Here is a 20202-nt window from a genome sequence, read left to right as displayed (position 1 = left end):
CAGAGGCACTATAGCCCATACTCCAGCACTACAGGACTACAGGTGATTACAATAACAAGCTAGCTATAAATTAAGAAAAAAATGAGCAGGCAAAAGAGGAAGAACCCAATTATACAATGTCACTATGGGAATAGAATAGGTCCAATCTTATCTTCAGAGGAGGATACTAAAGCAAAAATGATCTTTCCTATTCCAAAGAGAAATATTAAATGGTCACCTGCCCCAAATGAATTTACAGAAAAAAATTTTAAATGAAATTAATGAAAAAATTGAAACAAAAATTAAATTAGAGAGATTAAGGAATTTTTAAAAATTACAACAATCTAAGAAAAAACAAGATTATGAAAGTCAACTGTAATGCCAGAGAAACTAAGGCAAGATAGAGATTACAGAGTTTTAATATTTTATTCATTGGAGAGCTTAATTGATTTACTGGACAGGACTCTCATCTCAAAGTATCCAATGGTAAATGTGAGAATCTCAGGTTTTTTATAGGACTTCATTAAGAAGAGAAACAAAGGCAGGAAGCAAAGAGTGGGAAGTTTCAGGACCATAAATTTGGTTCTAGCAGGATGGGGGGGAAAACTATAAATTCCTAATAGGAAGCCAGAGTCAGGATGTCAGAATAAACAGAAGTTAAGATGTAAATTAGGATTCTGAGATATCTTTTGGAATGTTTAGAGGGAGTAGTGCAGCCCTAATGGACAGGATTAAAGGCAGGAGTTGCATGCTCACACATGACAATGGAGATATATAATTCAGGGAAACTAATGCAGGGAAACTGAGGTACAACAGTTCAAGGAGACTGTGGCATAACACAACCAACTGGAAAAAGAGATCCAGAGTCTTAAAGAAGAAAATGACTATTTGAAAATTAGAATTGGGCAAAGGGAAGTGAGTAAAGCTCTAAGAGACCAAGAAATAATAATAAAAAAAAAAAAAAATAGAAAAGAATGTGAACCATTTCATAAGAAAAACACTTGATCTGGAAAATATATCAAGGAAAGAAAACACAATAATCAGGCTATCTGGAAACTATAATAACAAAAAAAGAATCCTGGTATAGTAATATAAGAAATAATTAAAGAAAATTGTCCTGAAGTGTTAGAACAAGAGGCGAAAGTAGAAATAGAAAAAAATCCACTGATCACCACCACAAGAAATCCTACAAGGAAAACATACATAAATATCAAAGCCAAATTCAAAAACTCCCAGGTCATAGAGAAAATATTACAAGCAAGAAGAAAAAGACAATTCATGTATGGTAGAGCCACAATTAGAATCACATAAGACCTAGAAGGAGCTAAATTAAAAGACCATCAGTCTTAGAACAGTGTACATTGAAGAGTGAAATAACCAAGATTGTGGTGGAAAGTATCATACCTAAGAAAGTTAAGCATAATTCTGAATGGGGGGAAAAGGATATTCCATGAATTGCCAGACTTTTCAGGATTTGTTGCAAAAACTTAATAGAAAATTTGGCATATGAGATCTAAGAGAAATATAAGATAAACATCAAAGTCAAGGAATTTAATAAGGACAAACTGCTTATTTTTTAATATGTGGAAATGTAAACTCTATGAACTCTATGTCTAAGATTGTTATTAGTAATTGAGTAATTTGAAAGAAAGATTGGGGTAGAGTTGAATATAATGTAACTCTAAAGAAACAAAACCACGTAAAAAAAAAAAAAGACAAAAAGAGTAATTATTCAAATGAAGTATAAGAAGAAAAGCTGACCCAGAGGAATTAGATGGGGGAGGAAGACTGGTAGTTCTGGAACAGTATTCTTATTTGGGGGTTAAAGAGAAAACAATACTCAAATATATAGAAAGGTATAAAAGTCTTCCAAATTCAAAAAGAAAGAAGTGGATAAGGGGGTAAGTGTGGGGAAGAGTATAAGGAAGAACTTTTTAGAGGTAATCCTACTCATATCAGATTTGAGTTGAAGAGAAAACTACATAAATATTTAGTTTATAAAGAAATAAGAGGGTGAGGGAATAGGATAAGGGAAGGGAAATATAAAAGGGCATATAGATTGATAAGAATAAAATAAAGAGGTAACATACATATTTGGAAAGCTATAAAATCTAACCTCAGATAGAAACAAGAGGGCAAGGCAAAAAGGATGGGGGGAGAAGATAAGGGAAGGCTCTCTGGAAGTGGAGTAGGTTAAGTAATAAGAGAGCAAAGTAGCAGGTAGAACTAAAGCAGAGGAGTCAGGACAAAGAGGAAATAAAAAATACACAAAAACAAAATAAAGAACAGGAGTAGAATTTTTTATTTAAAAAAAAAACAGGGTAGTAAGCATGATCTCAAAGTTAATCAAAATAGATTTAATCAAAGGAGAAAAATAAGAAAACTCAATTGTTTTAGACTATTTAATAGTTATCTAATAGACTATTTAAAATAACTAAACAGTATAAAATTGGAATATTAATGTGGTATAGGAAATGATGAGTATTGATGGAGTTAGAAAAATATAAGAAGACTTGGACTTATGAAGGAAAATGTTATCCACTTTTGGAGAAACATGAAAAGAAGCATAGTAAGTGGTCTTACATAGATACATATGAATGCATATGTGTACATATCAATATCTATATGCATATTTATTTGTATATATATATATATATATATGCATTTGTGTGTGTGTATATATATATATATATATATATATATATATATATATATATATATATATATATATATTTCACCAGCCCTTAATATTTTAGCCTTTTTGACTGAGGTGGGGAAGGAAAGGGGGGAAAAAAGAAAGTAAAAACAGTAGGAAAAAAAACTGAAAGGAAATAAACAAAAATCAGACAGCTCTAAACACAATATGTAGTATTAATTATACAGGCTTTCTTGAAATGGAAATTTATAGCTTTATATTTTGAATCCTCTCTTATGTTCTGCTGTGCACATGGTAATCCCCCCCTCCTTTTTCCATTTTATCTTTAAGTTTAAAATAATAATAATTTAAAAATATATCTCCCTTCCCTCCCTACACCCTTGCCCTCCCCCCCCCAAAAAAAATAACTTTATCTTGTAGCCAATTGTTGATAATTGGTAAGCCTCTGTACATGATTAGATCAATTCTAGGACAAGAAATAAGAATAGTCAGTCACAAGTATTGCCGTTGGAGCCTTTCTAGTTAATAGCTACCAAGACTTATGCTGCACTAGTACAGGAAAAAAAAATATCCAGGAGGTGTTTGATCCACAACAATATTCAGCTTCCCCATTAGAACTAGGGAAAATTACTACTCTAAAGGAACAATAGAATGTCACTAAGAATTATGTTCAGGAGGGACATGAAGAAACATTTCCACTTTTGTGGGGTCATCATAAACAAGCATTGAAAATTCATTACTTAAGTTTTGCTACAAGCTAGAAATCATATTTTCCTGATTTTTAAAAAAGAACACCTCCTGTTTTTATCTTTCTTCATGAAGGTATTATCATTTCAACATATTGCTGAAGTTATCCATTTAATTAGAAATCACCTGCATTATGAAAACTTTGCCAGTTCACATTCTTCACAACGTACAGATATTTTCATCTTTGTCCTCATATGTTGGCACTCTTACATCTTTTACTTTTATTACAGATTCAAATATGTTCATTATAGATGGATTGATTTCTTAGCATGGTGTAGGCCTGATCATTCATTTCATTTATCTATGCTCTTAACTTTTCCTCTCTGTACCAATCTCCTAGTCCAACAAATCCCTTGTGCTAATCTTGTTCAATCTTACAAGGATGCCTATAAAAACTGACTACTTACCTTAACCTCATTCTGCTCTACTAGGCCTGTATTGAGCAAATAAAGTTATCAGGAATCCCAGCAAACTAAGAATCAGTTCCCTTATTTTGCAGAGTAAATGAGGTAAAGAGGACTAAAAAACTTGCCATGATAAACATGACCCAACAACCATTCCTAAAATTATATTAATTGCTTCTCAAATCATGTAAGACCATAACTTAAGTGATTTCCTCATTCTTAATTCTTTATCTTGTGGATGTTAATGTTTGGTAGATTCAAACTGGTCATATCATAAGCAAAATGTAAATCATAGACCTCAGTTCTAGTCATGTTTGACTGTGTGACACTGAGTAAGCTGCTGTACCCCACCAAGTCTCAGTTAAGTTATCTATGGATTTAGATGAGTTCTAAGGTCTTTTCCTTATAAAAGATAATTTATTCCATTGCTATAAGTGTGTGCAAGCCTTAATCATTACAGATGAAATATTAGAAAAGGAAGAAATATTTTGCTATAATTATAGAAATATTAATGTGCAGTTTTTGTCAGAGTTGACCTCTAAAATCTTTCAATTTCGAAGTTATAATACTATGAATATAAAAGTGAGGCGGATGGGGAGGGAAGCCAGCAGAGGGAGTAAAACAATTTTGAACAGACTAATTCAGAGAACTTGTGTCTTTAAATGACTCTCCACCTCCTTGCCCGCCCACTTTTTTTTTTCAGCCTACAAGATACAGTAGACCGAGCTGGTTGTCTCTGTCCATGCTAGAAACCAGCATGAGCAGTAGTTTTAGAAACAGGTTAGTTGCTATGGAGTCTGCATTCTGACTTATTGAGGTTGGAGGTGTGTAAAGGTAACAGTTTGTTTTTAGTTTCAAAGATCTGGCAAAAAGATAGGCAGTCACTCCTCTTCTGGAAAAGCCTGACAGACCAGTAGGATTCCTTTTAGGGCTCAACCCAAAACTTTTTATCCCATCATTCACTAACTTCAAAAGCCAAGATCCCAGAGAAACTCTGGAAGAAGAAAACTTGACAGGATCATTCACTTAAATAAATGGCTAACCCAGGAGGTGGTACTGTCTGTAACGGAAAACTTCACAATCACCAGAAACAGAGTAATGGTTCCCAAAGTGGAAATCATAAAAGAAATGGAATCATTAGAGAAACACAGGTAAGACCAACTTTCTTCTCCTTCCTTTTACTTGAATGAGCTCTGCTAAGTTCATTGACTCTATTCAAAATGACCCACAAAGCAATTTAAAATTATCTTTTCACTATAATGCCCTAAGTACATTCTCCTTTATTTTTTTTTTCATTCTTTTGGCTGTAGCTACCACTTGCTTTGAAATTTTCTCAAATGAAATTGAGTAGAAGATTAAAAAGAATTTTCTGTAGGAAGAGAATTATTTTTACATTTTTATGACAGGGAATAGGGAGAGTCATGTGATTTATTTTCTCTTTTGAATTCTGGGAGGAGAATGGGACTAAGGAATGAGTGTGGATCTTCCTTGCCTTAATTATCTTTGGTCCCTAATTCTGTGTATGATGTACATTTGGAGAAGGAAACAAGCAAAAATGGAGTGGAAGCAAAATCATTTTTGCTAAGATTATATGGTATGAATGGGATTTGCTCAGGTAGACTATCAGTGCATTCATTGCTAGTAAAAGAATGAACTATTTGGGTTGATTAATGAGTGCAGTACTGAGACTTATGATTTAACTTTAATCCAAAGTGAATTTCCATTGAGGTGCATACAATCTAAAGCATTTCTTATTTGGGAGTTCCAAGAAATAAGAGTTTCTGGACATTGAGCCAGCAGGTGTCTCAGCAGTAACTTTAAAACTTCTATGGGCTTTTTTGTAAGTTCTTTGTATTTGATGAAAGAAAGGTTTTGATGCCCTAGTCACTACCTTTGAAGTAGTATTAGTTTATTGAAGGCAACTTTGTAACTATGTCAAGTATTTATAGAAATTATTTCCTTCGAAGGCCCAGTTCCAGGAGAAATGCATTTTTTAAATCTTAATATCCTGAGAATCAGGGTGATCTCACCCACCTATTTGAAAGCAGATGTACATCCACAATAATATAATTTTATTTAGAAGTATAATTGTGAAATTTAGGGCCCAAAGGGAAATTAGGCTTATTTAGTCCAACTTGTCCATTTTACATATAAAGGTTAAATAAGTTCTCTAAAATCTAACAAGTAAGCAAGTAAGGCTGGTAGAATGTGAGCCCATTTCCCCCAACCTCCAAACTGACATCCTTCAGGAGAAAAGTTTTCCATCAGCTACAAAAGACAAAAGGAGGTATAGGTACTTTAGGAGGTATGGAATACCTTCTCTGGAAAATCCATGAACCACCAAGTTGTTCACTAGTGAGAACAAGGATTCACACAGGGGAAAAGTTTTTTTGCTCTAGGGCTTAGGAACAGGTGGCTTAGCTTCCTGGCTCCTATTCAAGTAGGCAAATTGGTAAAGGGTGGAGGAATAGCTCATTGTTGTGTGGGGAGAAATTGAATCCTTTGAAACTTAGTGAAATAAAGTTGGTTCTGTGCACCTTAATGCCTAGCAAAAAGTGTAGTAAGATTGACATTGATGTTTAAAGTTCATTGCCAAGAAGTCAAGATGCTTTAGGAGGAGGTTCTTTGGCCTTTCTCTGCATAGGGTGGTATAGATGGGACTTCATAGGAGTTCAAAATGGAACCCAGAATTGTGATGTTAGCTTCCCAAATATGCATGTGGTATAGGAAAGCCATTCAATGGTCTGTTTTAGAGTCCCTATTCAATCCAAGCAGAGCAAGTTTCCATGGGCAATCAATCACTCTCAGTAGTCTGAGAAGACCTTGTAGGTCAGTCAATTAGTATCTAGAACAACTGATTAATTGTCTCCAGAGGACTGATCTGCTTGCCCTTTTGTGTAGTCTGACCTGGATAGTACTGATTTAGGTAGCACCTATCAATGTCATCAAGAGAGTTGGTTCTGCAATGCTTATAGAGAAAGACCCATAAATGGAAAGGGTTTGGCTAAGGCTTAAAGACTAGGCTATAAAGGAGTTAATTAAAGAGCTACCAAAAAATGAAAGGATCTTTTTTTGGATTTGGGGCTTCTAGAACTGATGCAAAAACTTTTAGGGTTGAAATTTCTAATTTCACAACAACTTTTGATATGATTTCTTCTCATTGGAGTTGTTCTAACAAGCACAGGACTAGCCTTGGTCAGACTAGCTTGATCATACTAGTCCAAGGTCACAGCTTGAAAATATTTTCTGGATAGAGGCAAGCTTGTCAAGAAAGGCAAGGGCATCATCATCATTATCACCAATGCTGGGTTGTAGAATCAATCTAATCAACTGAGCATTTATTTATTAAGTGCCTGTACTATGTACTAGAGATTAAAAAAAAAAAAAATAAAACAATCAATCCCTTCCCTCAAAAAGAAAAAATACAACATACACTTTAATAAATGGCAAAACTTTTTGTAATGAATTATGTTTGTAAATTTCCCTGTTTTTAATAGCTCCAGCTTCATTTTGCTGTCACCTAGCAATACATTTCTACTCCACCCATAGATAAACAGGTTTTCATCACTGATCAGTTGAATGATACAAGCTCTTTCAATGAAAGGAACCAAATTATACTTTCAGGGTTCTGTAAAGCTTATGTACAAAGAACTCTATGTTGATGTGAGTCATCATTATTAGAACTTGTATTCCTCCTTTGACTCCTGCAATATGAGAAACAGATGTGCCTAGTGTTGCAATACAGATATTTAATAAGTATTATGTATAGAAACTAATTGTGAATTACCATAAACACAATTATTTCTTTCTCCTATTGACTAAGCTGAATGATACTACTTTCTCTTCTAGCTCTAACCCTTCTGGTCCGTCAGGGATCATGTTTCCCCTAGTTTCTAACAAAATACTTTGTATTTTTTTTTTTTTGTAATGATTACTGGATCTGTGATATCCATGGTATAGGAAGATTGCTCCAATTAACTTCCTCTACCAAGGCAATTTATCTTATTTTGTGTGATTTATAATCTTAAAACAGTGACTTGGGTATAAAAAGTTTGCCACCAGGGTCACCTGTTATGTGTTTTAGATGAGACTTGAACCCAGATTTTCCTGACTATCAATTATGCCACAACTGGCTCTCAAATTTAATAGAAGAGACACAATACATCTTTATTAAATTGAAATGTAAGGGGCTGCTAAATGTTGTAGTGGATAGAGTGCCAGCCTTAGATTCAGGAGGACCTGAGCTCAAGTGAGGCCTTACTAGCTGTGTGATCCTGGGCAGTTCACACAATCCCAATTGTTTTGTAAAAATAAATAAATAAATAAATCTAAAACAAAAAATTGCAAGGTGAAATATGTATGTTTCTCTAAACTACTGTGTTCACTGAAAAGTGAAAGCTCTTTTCTCTCACAGGGAAATGATTATAAGCCAGAAAATAAAAAAAATTATTTCTTTCTTCTAATGTAGCTTCTTTTTCTTTTGGATTGCTCAATGCAAGGTACATTTATTAAAATACTTATTATGTGTAAGGCCCTGTGTTAGATGCTTAAGAAACAAAGATAAGATAAAATAAAAAATAGCCCTTGCTTTTAAAGTGTTTAAAAACTATTTGAGGTATGGAGTGAGGATGAAATTTTTTTTTAATTTTATTATATATTTTTTTATAATATTATCCCTTGTATTCATTTTTCCAAATTATCCCCCCTCCCTCTATTCCCTCCCCCCGATGACAGGCAATCCCATACATTTTACATGTGTTACAATATAGTCTAGATACAATACATGTGTGTAAATACCATTTTCTTGTTGCACAATAAACATTAGAATCCGAAGGTACATGCAACCTGGGCAGACAGATATTAGTGCTAACAATTTACATTCACTTCCCAGTGTTTCTTCTCTGGGTGTAGCTACCTCTGTCCATCATTGACCAACTGGAAGTGAGTTGGCTCTTCTTTATCTTGAAGATTTCCACTTCCATCAGAATACATCCTCATACAGTATTGTTGAAGTGTACAGTGATCTTCTGGTTCTGCTCATTTCACTCAGCATCAGTTGATGTAAGTCTCTCCAAGCCTCTCTGTATTCCTCCTGCTGCTCATTTCTTACAGAGCAATAATATTCCATAACTTTCATATACCATAATTTACCCAACCATTCTCCAACTGATGGACATCCATTCATCTGAGGATGAAATATTTAAACAGATATACATGATTTTCTGAGAGACAGAGAAAGCTACTGCTAAATAGGTGAGCAAAAGGATTCCTTTAAAAGGTAGCAGAGATTCTAATCATTTCAATCAATGTGCTTGTACTGGGTAGGTGTTCGAGATACAAAGACAAAAGTGAAGCAGTTTCTGCCCTCAAGAAACTATATTCTATCAAGAGAAATATGTACATAAATAACTGGTAATGTGTGTGTGCGCGTTTGTGTGTGTGTGTGTGTGTGTGTGTGTGTGTGTAATGTGTAGGTGTATGTGTATATATCATGAGAGAGATAGCATTTAGCTCCCAGATGGACTGGAGAAAATCAGAAAGTAAGTATCAAAACATAGTTCTAGAGTAGTTTCTAACATAGCAAGGGCATTCTAAAAGGGTGAGGTCAGGAACAAAAGCATTCCAAGGTGTGATGAACAGTTGGTGAAAAAATGCACATAAATGAGAGATAGAACACAGTGTATGAAAACAAGGACAGTTTGAGGAGATAATCAAGTATAAGAAGAAGAGTGATGTATTTTAAGATTGAAGAGATAAGTTGAGGCCAAGTTGTGAAGGGTTTTAGAAGCCAAATAGTGGAATTTATATTTAATACTAGAATTAAAATTAAGCCACTTGGTGAAACAGAGGCAGAGGTGAGAACAAAATATGTTTCAGACATGAAGGCTAAGAGATGGAAAATAGAATTCTGATTTTAAGGAAAAGCCACGAAGAAAGTAGCTTGTTGTAGGAGTAAGTGCTAGAGGAAAGACTTTGTTCCAAATCATGGCTCTTCCATTTATTATGACTACAGGCAAGGCACTTAACTTCAATGAGTCTATTTCCTTATCTGTAAAATTAAAGGTTTGAATCAGATGGCCCCTAAGATTCTTTTTGGCATTTAAGTTTTTGATTCTATGATCCTAAGTGCACCAATCTGACTGAAAAAGTAAGATGGAGCTAGATTTGAAGGGATTGTAAATGGCAGTTTGAGGAGTTTATATTTTATTTTAAGGGAAATTGTTTTTTTAATCAAAGGACTGACATGATATGTTTTAGACAATTTGTTAGCTATGTGGATCATGGTTAAATGGACAATAGATAAAAGTTGAGGTTCTAATTAGTTTGTTGTAATAATACAGATGAGAGGTGTGTAGACTATTTGTGCCTGACCTGTAGGGCCTTCCAAGATCATTTTAGTCTGATCAGCCATTCAAACTAATTTTGGTCATCTTTGAGAATAAAGGACAACATCCTAACTAATCACCACTAGCTGAGAAGTAATAAAATTGACAACATGGTATATTATTGAATATTGGAATAGAATAGCAAGGATGATAGAAAAGAAGTGGTGAGGAAGAAAAAAGAATTGAATAGAAGGTGGTTTCCCCCAGACCATGAGATCTCAAAGCCAGGCCTAGTAATTGAATCTTCTGATATCTAGGTCATCATTTAGATGGAAAGTATGACAGGATTTAAATAATGCTTTAAGGTTCACAGAGCATAGTATAACTATCTCCATGTTATCCTTACAACAACTCTATGAGGTATTACCTGCCTCATTTCATAAATATGGAGGTTGAGTAATATAGGTTAAATAACTTGCCAAGGTCACATAGCTAGAAGTCTCTGAGGTTGGAGTTGAACTCTAGTCTTTATATGAGTCCAGGTCCAGAATTTTATCCACTTTGCCACCCAGTTACTATGATATAAATGAAAATTTAAAATAAGCCCTATTCTTCTCTCAATGTATTTTCTCTTTAGAAAATACTATGTGACTTTAAAATTGTCACTTTACCTCTCTCAACCTCGATTTTCATGTCTCTGAGATGAGAGATTTGTTTTGACTTCTAAAGTTCTTTTCAAAGGTACTTTAACATTCTGTGAATAAATAATGCCCTTTGCCCTTAGTGCTCTTCTGAAAATTCTGGGTTTTTTTCTCTATTACATTGCATATGGAAAATTTTCTGAAAATTTAGATGTACAAAATTGGAATAGATTGTTTCAAAGGGTACTAAGTTCTTTTTTACTGCAGGTCTCTGAGTAATACGCAAATGTAAAAAAGATTGCCATTTGGATTAGATTTGTTTTACTTTGCCCTACAGAGGAAAGATCTACTAGAAATAGGTAGAAGTTACATAGGGTTAATTTCAAGCTGTATTCTTTCCCCCAATTATGTATTAAAAGAATTTTTAACATTTGTGATTTTTTAAAAGTTTTGAGGTCCAAATTCTATGCCTCTCTCCTTTCCTCTGCCCCCCCTTTTTTCCCTAAAATGATAAGCAATCACGTAAAACATTTAGATCTTAAAACAATAAAATGTACATGGAAAGGATTACAACTTATTTTGGTTATTCATTTCTGTAATTATGTGACAATAATAGCATTTATAGAGCACGTAACATAATTTCATCATATTGAAACAAAAAACCCTGCAAGGCAATAGTACAAAGATTATTTCACAGATGAAGAAACTAAGAATCAGTTTGGTTAATAATTTCTGCCCAAAGTTAGACATTTACTCTTCAAATAATAAGCATTTACTAAGTGATTATTATGCTCTTTGATTTACTAAGTACTGGAAACTAAAAGAAAAGGAGCCTTGTTGGAGATAGGAGTAAAAAGCAGATATTAATTTACTTTTAAGTCCAACTTTCACTCCAAATGAATACAAAGTAGTTTAAAGAATGAGGGAACTAATACTTGGGTGGATCAAAAAAGACTTCATGTAGAAGATGAATAAAAGTTCTGAAAAACAAAAAGAGAAGGAGCATTCCAGATATGGGGAAACCAATTCAGAAGCAAAGAAATTAAGTTAGAATGCCATGAAAAAGCAATAAATAGGTCAATATGACCAGACTATAGAGTGAAGAAAGGAAAGCAATATCTAAGAAGATAGTCAAAGTGGATTGAGCTTTTTTATTTTTCCTCTGAGGCAATTAGGGTTAAGTGACTTTCCCAGGGTCACACAGCTAGGAAGTGTTAAGTATCTAAGATTAAATTTGAACTCAGGTCCTCCTGACTTCAGATCCCGTACTCTGTCCACTGCACCACCTAGCTGCTCTATGAAGAGCTTTTTAAAAACATAATTTTCTTTTTAAATTGAGTTCAGAATCCTTTCCCTCCCTTCAACTTTTCCCCTCCCACTAAGAAAGCAAGCAAAATGATGACAACTATACATGTGAAATCATGCAAGATATATTTCCATATTAATAACAACAGTGAGAAGGCTGTATGTGTGTGTGTATGTGTGTGTGTGTGTGTGTGTGTGTGTATAAATGTGTGTGCATGTTTCTTTCCTGTTTGAATTAATTCCAGTGAGAGTAAGGTTCAAACATTGCCCTTCCTCCACCCTATATTCCTTTCCACTATGAAACCTCTTTTTGTGCATGTCTTTTATATGAGAAAATTTTTCTCTAATCTACCTCTTCCTTTTCCTAACGCATTCCTCTTTCTCACTCCATCTTTTTTTTTTTTTGGGGGGGGAGATCATCCCAACTTAATCAAGTCATGCTAATTCCCTTTATTTATATAGACTCCTTCTAACTGCCCTAATAATGATTTCATTCTTAGGAGGGACATGTATCATTTTCCAAAAAAGAAATGTAAACAGATTAATTTTATTGAGTCCCTCATGATTTCTCTTTTATGTTTATCATTTTATATTTTCCTTGAATATTTTGTTTTATGTCAAATTTTCTATTATCTCAGGCCTTTTCATCAGAGATGCTTGAAAATTCTCTTTTTCATTAAGTAACCTTTTTTTTTTCTCCTGAAGGATTATACTTAGCTTTTCTGGGTAGGAGATTCTTGGCTGCAATCCTATATTCTTTGCCTTTTAGAATTTTATATTCTATTCCATCCATAATTCCTTTAATATTGAAGTGGTTAAATCTTATGTTATTCTGATTGTGGCTCTATAATATTTGAATTATTTCTGACTGCTTGAAATATTTTCTTCTTAACCTGGAAGCTCTTGAATATGGCTATAATATTCCAAGGAATTTTCATTTTAGCATCTCTTGCAGGGGGTGATCAGTGTATCTTTTCAGTTTCTATTTTATCATCTGGATCTAAGATATCAGGAAAGTTTTCCTTTATATTTTCCTGAAAGATGATATCTAAGCTCCTTTTTTATCATGGCTTTCAGGTACATTAATACTTCTCAAATTACTTTTCCTTTATTTATTTTCCAGGTAAATTGTGTTTCCAATGAAATATTTCTATTTTTTCATCTTTTGATTTTGTTCTATTGTTTTTTAATGTTTCATGAATTCATTATCCAATTCATGTAGAAGATGAATAAAAGTTCTGAAAAACAAAAAGAGAAGGAGCATTCCAGATATGGGGAAACCAATTCAGAAGCAAAGAAATTAAGTTAGAATGCCATGAAAAAGCAATAAATAGGTCAATATGACCAGACTATAGAGTGAAGAAAGGAAAGCAATATCTAAGAAGATAGTCAAAGTGGATTGAGCTTTTTTATTTTTCCTCTGAGGCAATTAGGGTTAAGTGACTTTCCCAGGGTCACACAGCTAGGAAGTGTTAAGTATCTAAGATTAAATTTGAACTCAGGTCCTCCTGACTTCAGATCCCGTACTCTGTCCACTGCACCACCTAGCTGCTCTATGAAGAGCTTTTTAAAAACATCCAATTCTAATTTTCAGTGAGTTTTTGTACTGCTTTTACCATTAGGCCAATTCTGTTTTTAAGATGTATTTTTTGTGTCTTTTACCAAACTGTTAATTGTCTTTTAATAATTTTCTTTCATTATTCTCATTTCTTTTCTAATTTGTCTGCCACTCATCTTAGGCTTGGATCCAATTACCATTTTTCTTTGAGTCTTTTGAAATTGTTGTCTTTTTCTGAGTTCATGTCTTGGTCTTTGCTATTACCACAGTATCATTTTATAATCAAGTTCTTTGTTGTCATTTGCCCATTTTTCCAGCCCAGTTTTTGACTTTGAACTTTATGTTAAAGTTGAACTCCATTCACCTGAGGTTAGCTTCAGGATTTCCCCATGCTGCTCTTTTCAAAGATATTTCTGGAGGTGTGCAAGTTTTTCATGCTTCCAGGGTATGATCAAGCAGTGTGATTACTACTCTTTTGATTTGCACTTTGGTCTTTATCCAGAAAAGGTCCCTGTTCCCCTTCAGCCCAAGAACTAATATTATTCTTGACCCTGAAACTGTGACTAGCAGAATTGCTGAAAGGCAACAGGAGCTGCCAATAAACACTGACTGAACCCAGTTCCAGATCTCTTTATCATCAGTTGTTTGATGACCTTACAGTCTCTGGGCTGTGAGCTCCTGAAGCTCCAGTCACCTCCAAGGCCCATTGCTGCTGCTGCTGCTATATTGCTATACTAATACATACATATATATATACATATATATATATATATATGTGTATATATATATATGAATAATATTCCAAATCCCCCCTTGGAATCACAGACCTTTCCTTCCAAGTTCTTAAATTTCCTTGGGCTGGAAGAATATTTCACACTGTCCTTCTGTTGGTTCTGCCACATCAAGGATGTTATTTTGAAGTTGTTCAGAGGGGAATCTTTGGAGAATTTAGCTGGGTTGCTACTTATACTACACTATCTTGGCTTTGAAGAGCTTTGAGTGCCAGAAGAGTTTATATTGATCCTATGGGTAACAGAACCACTAGAGTTTTAATGGCACTATGACATATTCAGACACTTACTTAAGAAAATTTACTTGGATGAATTGGAGTGGGAAAAGAGACAATGGAGAAAAAGAAAACAAATGGAGAACTACTACAATAATCTAAGCAAAATGTATGAAAACTGATCAAAATGTAAAAGAAAGAATTATATGTGAGATATCGTATGGAGACAGAAATAAAAGGATATGGCAACTGAAAGGCTTTATGAAATAATTGAGAATGGGAAGTTGAAGATGACACCAAGGTTGTAAACCTGATAGTGCCCTCAATAGTAATAAAAATATTCAGCCGTGGGGTGGCTAGGAGGAGGTAAGGAAATGAAAGGGAATACATTGTTTCATTTTGGATATGTAGAATTTGAGATGCAAACAGGAGATCTAGGTTACAATGTCCAATTGGCGGTAAGAAGCATAGTAATGGAGCTCAAGAGAAAGACCAGAACTTGGGAAATATATCTAAAAGTCATCAGTATAGAGATGTTTGTGGGAAAATATTTTTACTGTACAGAGGCTCAGTGAGAGAAGTGGTAACAATACCTCAAATTTCATTACCTTTGCAAAGGTGTATGCAGGCCTTCCCTAGTAAATAGAAGTAATTATAAATATATATATATATATATATATATATAAATTCTAGACAAATATTATTTCTCTCCAGTACATTGTAAGTTCCTTGAAGGCAGGGATTATTTTAATTTTGTCTTTGTCTCCCAATACTAACACAGTACTGGACATATAAGAAGTGCTTAATGCATGCCAAATAAGTCATGGTTTTATGATCCTTTGATTTTAATTCTCTTCAATAGCCACTTAAGTGCTTATGTTTTGTTCTTTTTCTTGTTCAAAGAAGGAATTTATGCTCTTTTCACTTGATGTTCTCTAGAAGTCTAATTTTCACTTGTGGAACCCAAAATGGAAAACTAAGCAATAAATAAATCACCATGAGTCTCCCTTATTTGCTTCCAAACAACCAAAAAATAGCTTCCCATAACACATTTTTTAAAAGCCAGTGGATGAGGGGAAATAATCTTTAAATTAAATAAACTTAGAAGAATGGCAAGAAAGATCTGTCTCACTCAGGTAAAAAGGGAGTACAGTCCAGTTCAGGAAGCATCCCAGTAAGCCAAAAGCAAGTCTCACCACAGCATACCAGCAGATAATCCTGAGTCCCAGTGTGGTGGAGCAAGCAAAGGACAATACCAAGATCCCCAAACACACCTCTCTGCATAGTCAGGAGACCAGGCATAGTTCAGCACTGAGAACCACTATATGCTTCAGTGTAGTCCTATGCCAATAGGCAATCTCTAGCATCCAGACTCCACTTGCTTCAGTGTACCCCATGCAAAAATATAATAGCCAACCCTATGATTGTTTAAGCAAGCCCTGCCACCTGCTTCAGCCCTGGGCAAACAAGCAAGTTCAAGCCTCTGACTACCAGTGCTTCAGTGCAGCCCAAGGAAGAAGCAGAAGTACTACATTTGCTTCAGCACAAGCCTTCAGCTCAGCCAGATACAAGGATCCCTGTGGGACTCAGGGCAACATCAGTGCAGCATTAGGTAAAGAGCTAGCACTTACAGCCTCTGGCACAAGAAGCCTGAGATAGTGACCCTGTCCACCCCAGGAACAGAGCTATTTTTTTCTTTATTAAAAGTTTTTATTTTTCAAAACATATATATGGACAATTCTTTGACATTAGTCCTTGCAAAACTTTGTGTTACAATATTCCTTCCTTCCCCCATTCCCTCTCCTAGATGGCAAGTAATCCAATACATATTAAACATGGTAGAAATATATGTTAAATCTAATATATATGCATACATATGTATACAATTATCATGCTGCACAAGAAAAATCAAATCAAACCATTAAAAAAAAAGCAAAATAAAATGCAAGCAAACAACAACAAAAAGAGTGAAAATGCTATGTAATGCACCACACTCAATTCCCATAGTCTTCTCTCTGGGTGAATATGGTTCTTGTCATCACTGAACAATTGGAACTGATTTGAATCATTTCTCAGTATTTTCAAGTTAATACTGGAAATATTAGCTATAGAAATGAGAAAAAATCAAAGGAAAAGAGTGACATCCTTCATTTAATTTGGTCTAAAATTGTGAGATTTTACCAAATATCCCACAATTGGAAATCTCAGGAATAAATATATTTTGCAAAGCTGCTTTATATACATAAATAGAATGTAGAATTCTTGAATAATTAACATAATAAAAGCTAACATTTACATAGCATTTACTATGTGCCAGACAATATGCTAAATGCTTTGCAATTATTATCTCATTTGATCCTTATAACCATTCTATAAATGTGACCAAATGGGGATCTGTCTAAATTTGCTGCTTCTACTTACACTCTTCTTAGTTGCTTTTTAAACTTTTATTATTTGGCTTCTATCCTTATCTTCAACAGAAATGCTTCACTCCAAAGTTACTAATATTCTTTATTGCCAAAAATGATGACCTTTTCCCAGTTTTCATCCTTCTTGACCTCTCTTCTGCCTTTGACATTGTTGACCATTCATCTTATTCACTTGGATAATCTCTTCTTTGGATTTTTATTATTCTCTTCTCTTCTTGTTTTCCTCCTATCTGCCTGACTGCATATTTACAGTTTTCATGGTGGTTTAACATCCATATCTTATCTCCTTACCAATTCCTTGGGAACTTCCCCAAGGTTCAATGTACTTCTATATTCTCTCTTTTTCAGTAATATTATCAACTCCCATAAGTTTTAATTATCATTCCTACGCAGATAAGTCACAAAAATATTTTCAGCTCCAGCTTCTTCCCTGAACTTTCAATCCTATATTACTGTTTACCAGACATTTCAAACTGAATGTCAACTGAATTGAATTAAAATTGAATCTCAAGCTCAAATATGTTCAATACTGAATTATTTTCCCTCCAAACTCTCTCATCTTCCAAACTTCTCTTTTTCTACCAAGGCAGTACATATTCCAGGATCTCTAGAAGCTTAGCATTTTCTTGAACTCCTCACTGTCCCTCATGCCCCATATCCAGTGAATGGCCAAATCTTGCCATTTCTACCTTCACAGTATCTTTTGCATCTGAATCCCTTTTTCCATTTATACAACTACCACTTTAGTTCAGGTTATCAACTCACTGAGACTATTGCAGTTGTCTCCTAATAGGTCTTTTACTTTCAAGTCTGTCACTATTCTAGTCCATCTTCCACTGATGCTGCAGTAATTTTTTTTTTTTTACATGCCAAATTGACAATATAACTCCTCTACTCAGTCAACGCCAGTGGCTTCCTCTGGCCTACTGGGTCAAATGTAAGTTCCTCTGTTTAGCTTTTAAAACCCTTAACAACTTGACCCCAAACTATCATTCCAGTTTCATTAAATACTGTTCTCCAGGCAAACAGGAAACTTTTCCCCCCTTCTTCACATGGAACACACCATCTCCTATCTCTATGTCTTTGCATTGGTCATCCCCCATGCCTGAAAAAGACTCCCTCCTTATCTCTGCCCCACGGAGCAAAACTCTCTTCCTTTAAATAGATTCAGATAAAGACCCTTTATATGAAAACTTTCTGGATTCTCACAATTGTTCCCCTCCCTCCCTCCCAAACTTTGTTGTATTTAACTACATTGTTTTTGTTTTTATTCATTTTTTATTTATATGTGTAATTGTTTTCACATCAGAATGCAAGCTTCAATATTGTTTCATTCTATGTACTTACATCATCAGCATCTAGCACAGTGCTTGGCACATAGTAATTATTTAAAAACACATGTTGATTGATTCAATAAAAAATCTTTCCTGAGGAGAAGTCAATAAGGAATTTGATTAAGTTTATTTCAGATTTGTTCTATTTCCTTCTACATTCCTGAAGCCATGAGTTAAAGGCATAGTAAATTGTAAGGAATTGAAAGGAACCTTACCTCCTTCTTTTTCTTCAATTTCTATTTAATAAAAGGAAGAAAAATACTTCAACTAGGAAAGAAAGACTGAACAGCACACATTTTTAGGCTTCTTAAATAGTTGACTGAAAATATGATTCTGGATGTTTGAACAACCTTCTTAGTGGTCCCTACATTAAAGAACCTAAATGTCTGGAAAAATTCAGGACTTGGGGGGTGGGGAGTGAGAATAAGGAGATATATGAGTCTCACTGAAGCAGTTTTTGATCAATTTTTTAGTAGAAAATATATAAAAAATAACTGACTAGAAAAAGATGACACAAAATCAGATTTTATACTAAGAGATAGAGAAAAGGGCCAATTTGTAAAATCAAATCAAATGGAAATGAGCTATTTGTAGTCTAAAGCAAAACTTCTTAAACTGCTGGTCAAGACTTTGTCACTAAATGCAGGGGTCACAGTAAAAAGCTTCTGAATGCAACAACCAAAAATTAATTCAAAATCAAACGCATAATGAATGTAAGATGTTTCTGGCAGTACTGGACCATCTTGCCCTGCATGACCTCACTAGTCTTGGTTGTGAACACATAACATGCAGTAACAGTGCCCAAAACATCTTTGTTCAAATTCAAGATAGAGTCATGTAAAAATTTCTCAGGTGAAACGGGGTTTCAAGTAGAAAAAAGTTAAGAAGCCCTGGCCTAAAGGACAAAGAGAGATGAAGAAAATCACTTAATTCTTGGGATTTAATAAAGTTAGAATTACAGAATTTCAATTAGAGGGGATCTTAGGGGCCTCTTAGAAAATAAGATCTTTTGTTCAGCTTATTTGACAAATGCTCATCTAACCTTGGGTTGATAACTTTCTGTGGAGAGAATTCATTATTTTCATTAATATAGATCTAAAAACAGGCCTTTTCCCCTTTATAACAAATTAAACCTGCTATTTTTTGGCTTCTACTCTCTTCTTACTCTACCCTGTGAAATCAAACAGAGCTACCTAGATCCTCTTACAATTTACAGCCCTTTAAATACTTAAAGAGAGCTATCATTCCCAATCTCTACCTAAATCTTCTCTTTTCCAGATTAAACATCCCTCAGTTTGTTCAAGTGATCCTCATTTAGCATGACTTCAAACACTTTAACAAACTGATGACCTCCTCTTATTAATGTCTTTCTTAAATGTGGTATTCAGAACTGAAAATAATGCTCAATATGTATTAAAGTATAATGGGACTACCATTTTACTCATCCTGGACACTAAAGCTAAAAGAAAAATTAGAAATCATTCATTACAACACTACCCCTCCCTAACTATTGCTATTTCACATATCAATAGAGGAAACTATCCAAGTAAATTCAAAGACTTATCAACAATCACTCAAGTCATTAGAATTACAAAGTAAACCAAGTACACTGAAATGTAGTTATCAATACATTTTTAAAATAAATTCGTAGACCCTCTGAAATCTACCCATTTCGGGGTAGTTAGGTGGCGCAGTGGATAGAGCACCAGCCTTGAATTCAGGAGGTCCGGAGTTCAAATCTGGTCTCAGACACTTAATACTTCCTAGCTGTGTGACCCTGGACAAGTCACTTAACCCCAGCCTCAGAAAGAGAAAAA

At 34.4% G+C, this 20202-nt stretch overlaps 1 protein-coding gene across 1 annotated transcript in view; it reads left to right on the top strand.

Annotated features, from left to right (window-relative positions):
- The first annotated feature begins 4513 nt into the window (after positions 1 to 4513).
- The window catches only part of SPTLC3 (serine palmitoyltransferase long chain base subunit 3), a 185327-nt gene continuing 169638 nt past the window's right edge, over positions 4514 to 20202 (top strand). The window contains exon 1 of the mRNA XM_074287852.1: positions 4514 to 4937. Within this exon, the coding sequence (XP_074143953.1) occupies positions 4821 to 4937 (117 nt within the window). The 5' untranslated portion in view covers positions 4514 to 4820. The remainder of the gene's footprint in view (positions 4938 to 20202) is intronic.

Source organism: Sminthopsis crassicaudata, chromosome 2 (genome assembly GCF_048593235.1).
Source record: "Sminthopsis crassicaudata isolate SCR6 chromosome 2, ASM4859323v1, whole genome shotgun sequence".
Taxonomy (NCBI): Eukaryota; Metazoa; Chordata; class Mammalia; order Dasyuromorphia; family Dasyuridae; genus Sminthopsis; species Sminthopsis crassicaudata.
The sequence above is the reverse complement of the archived record's forward strand: the minus strand, read 5'-3'. Positions and strand labels throughout refer to the sequence as shown.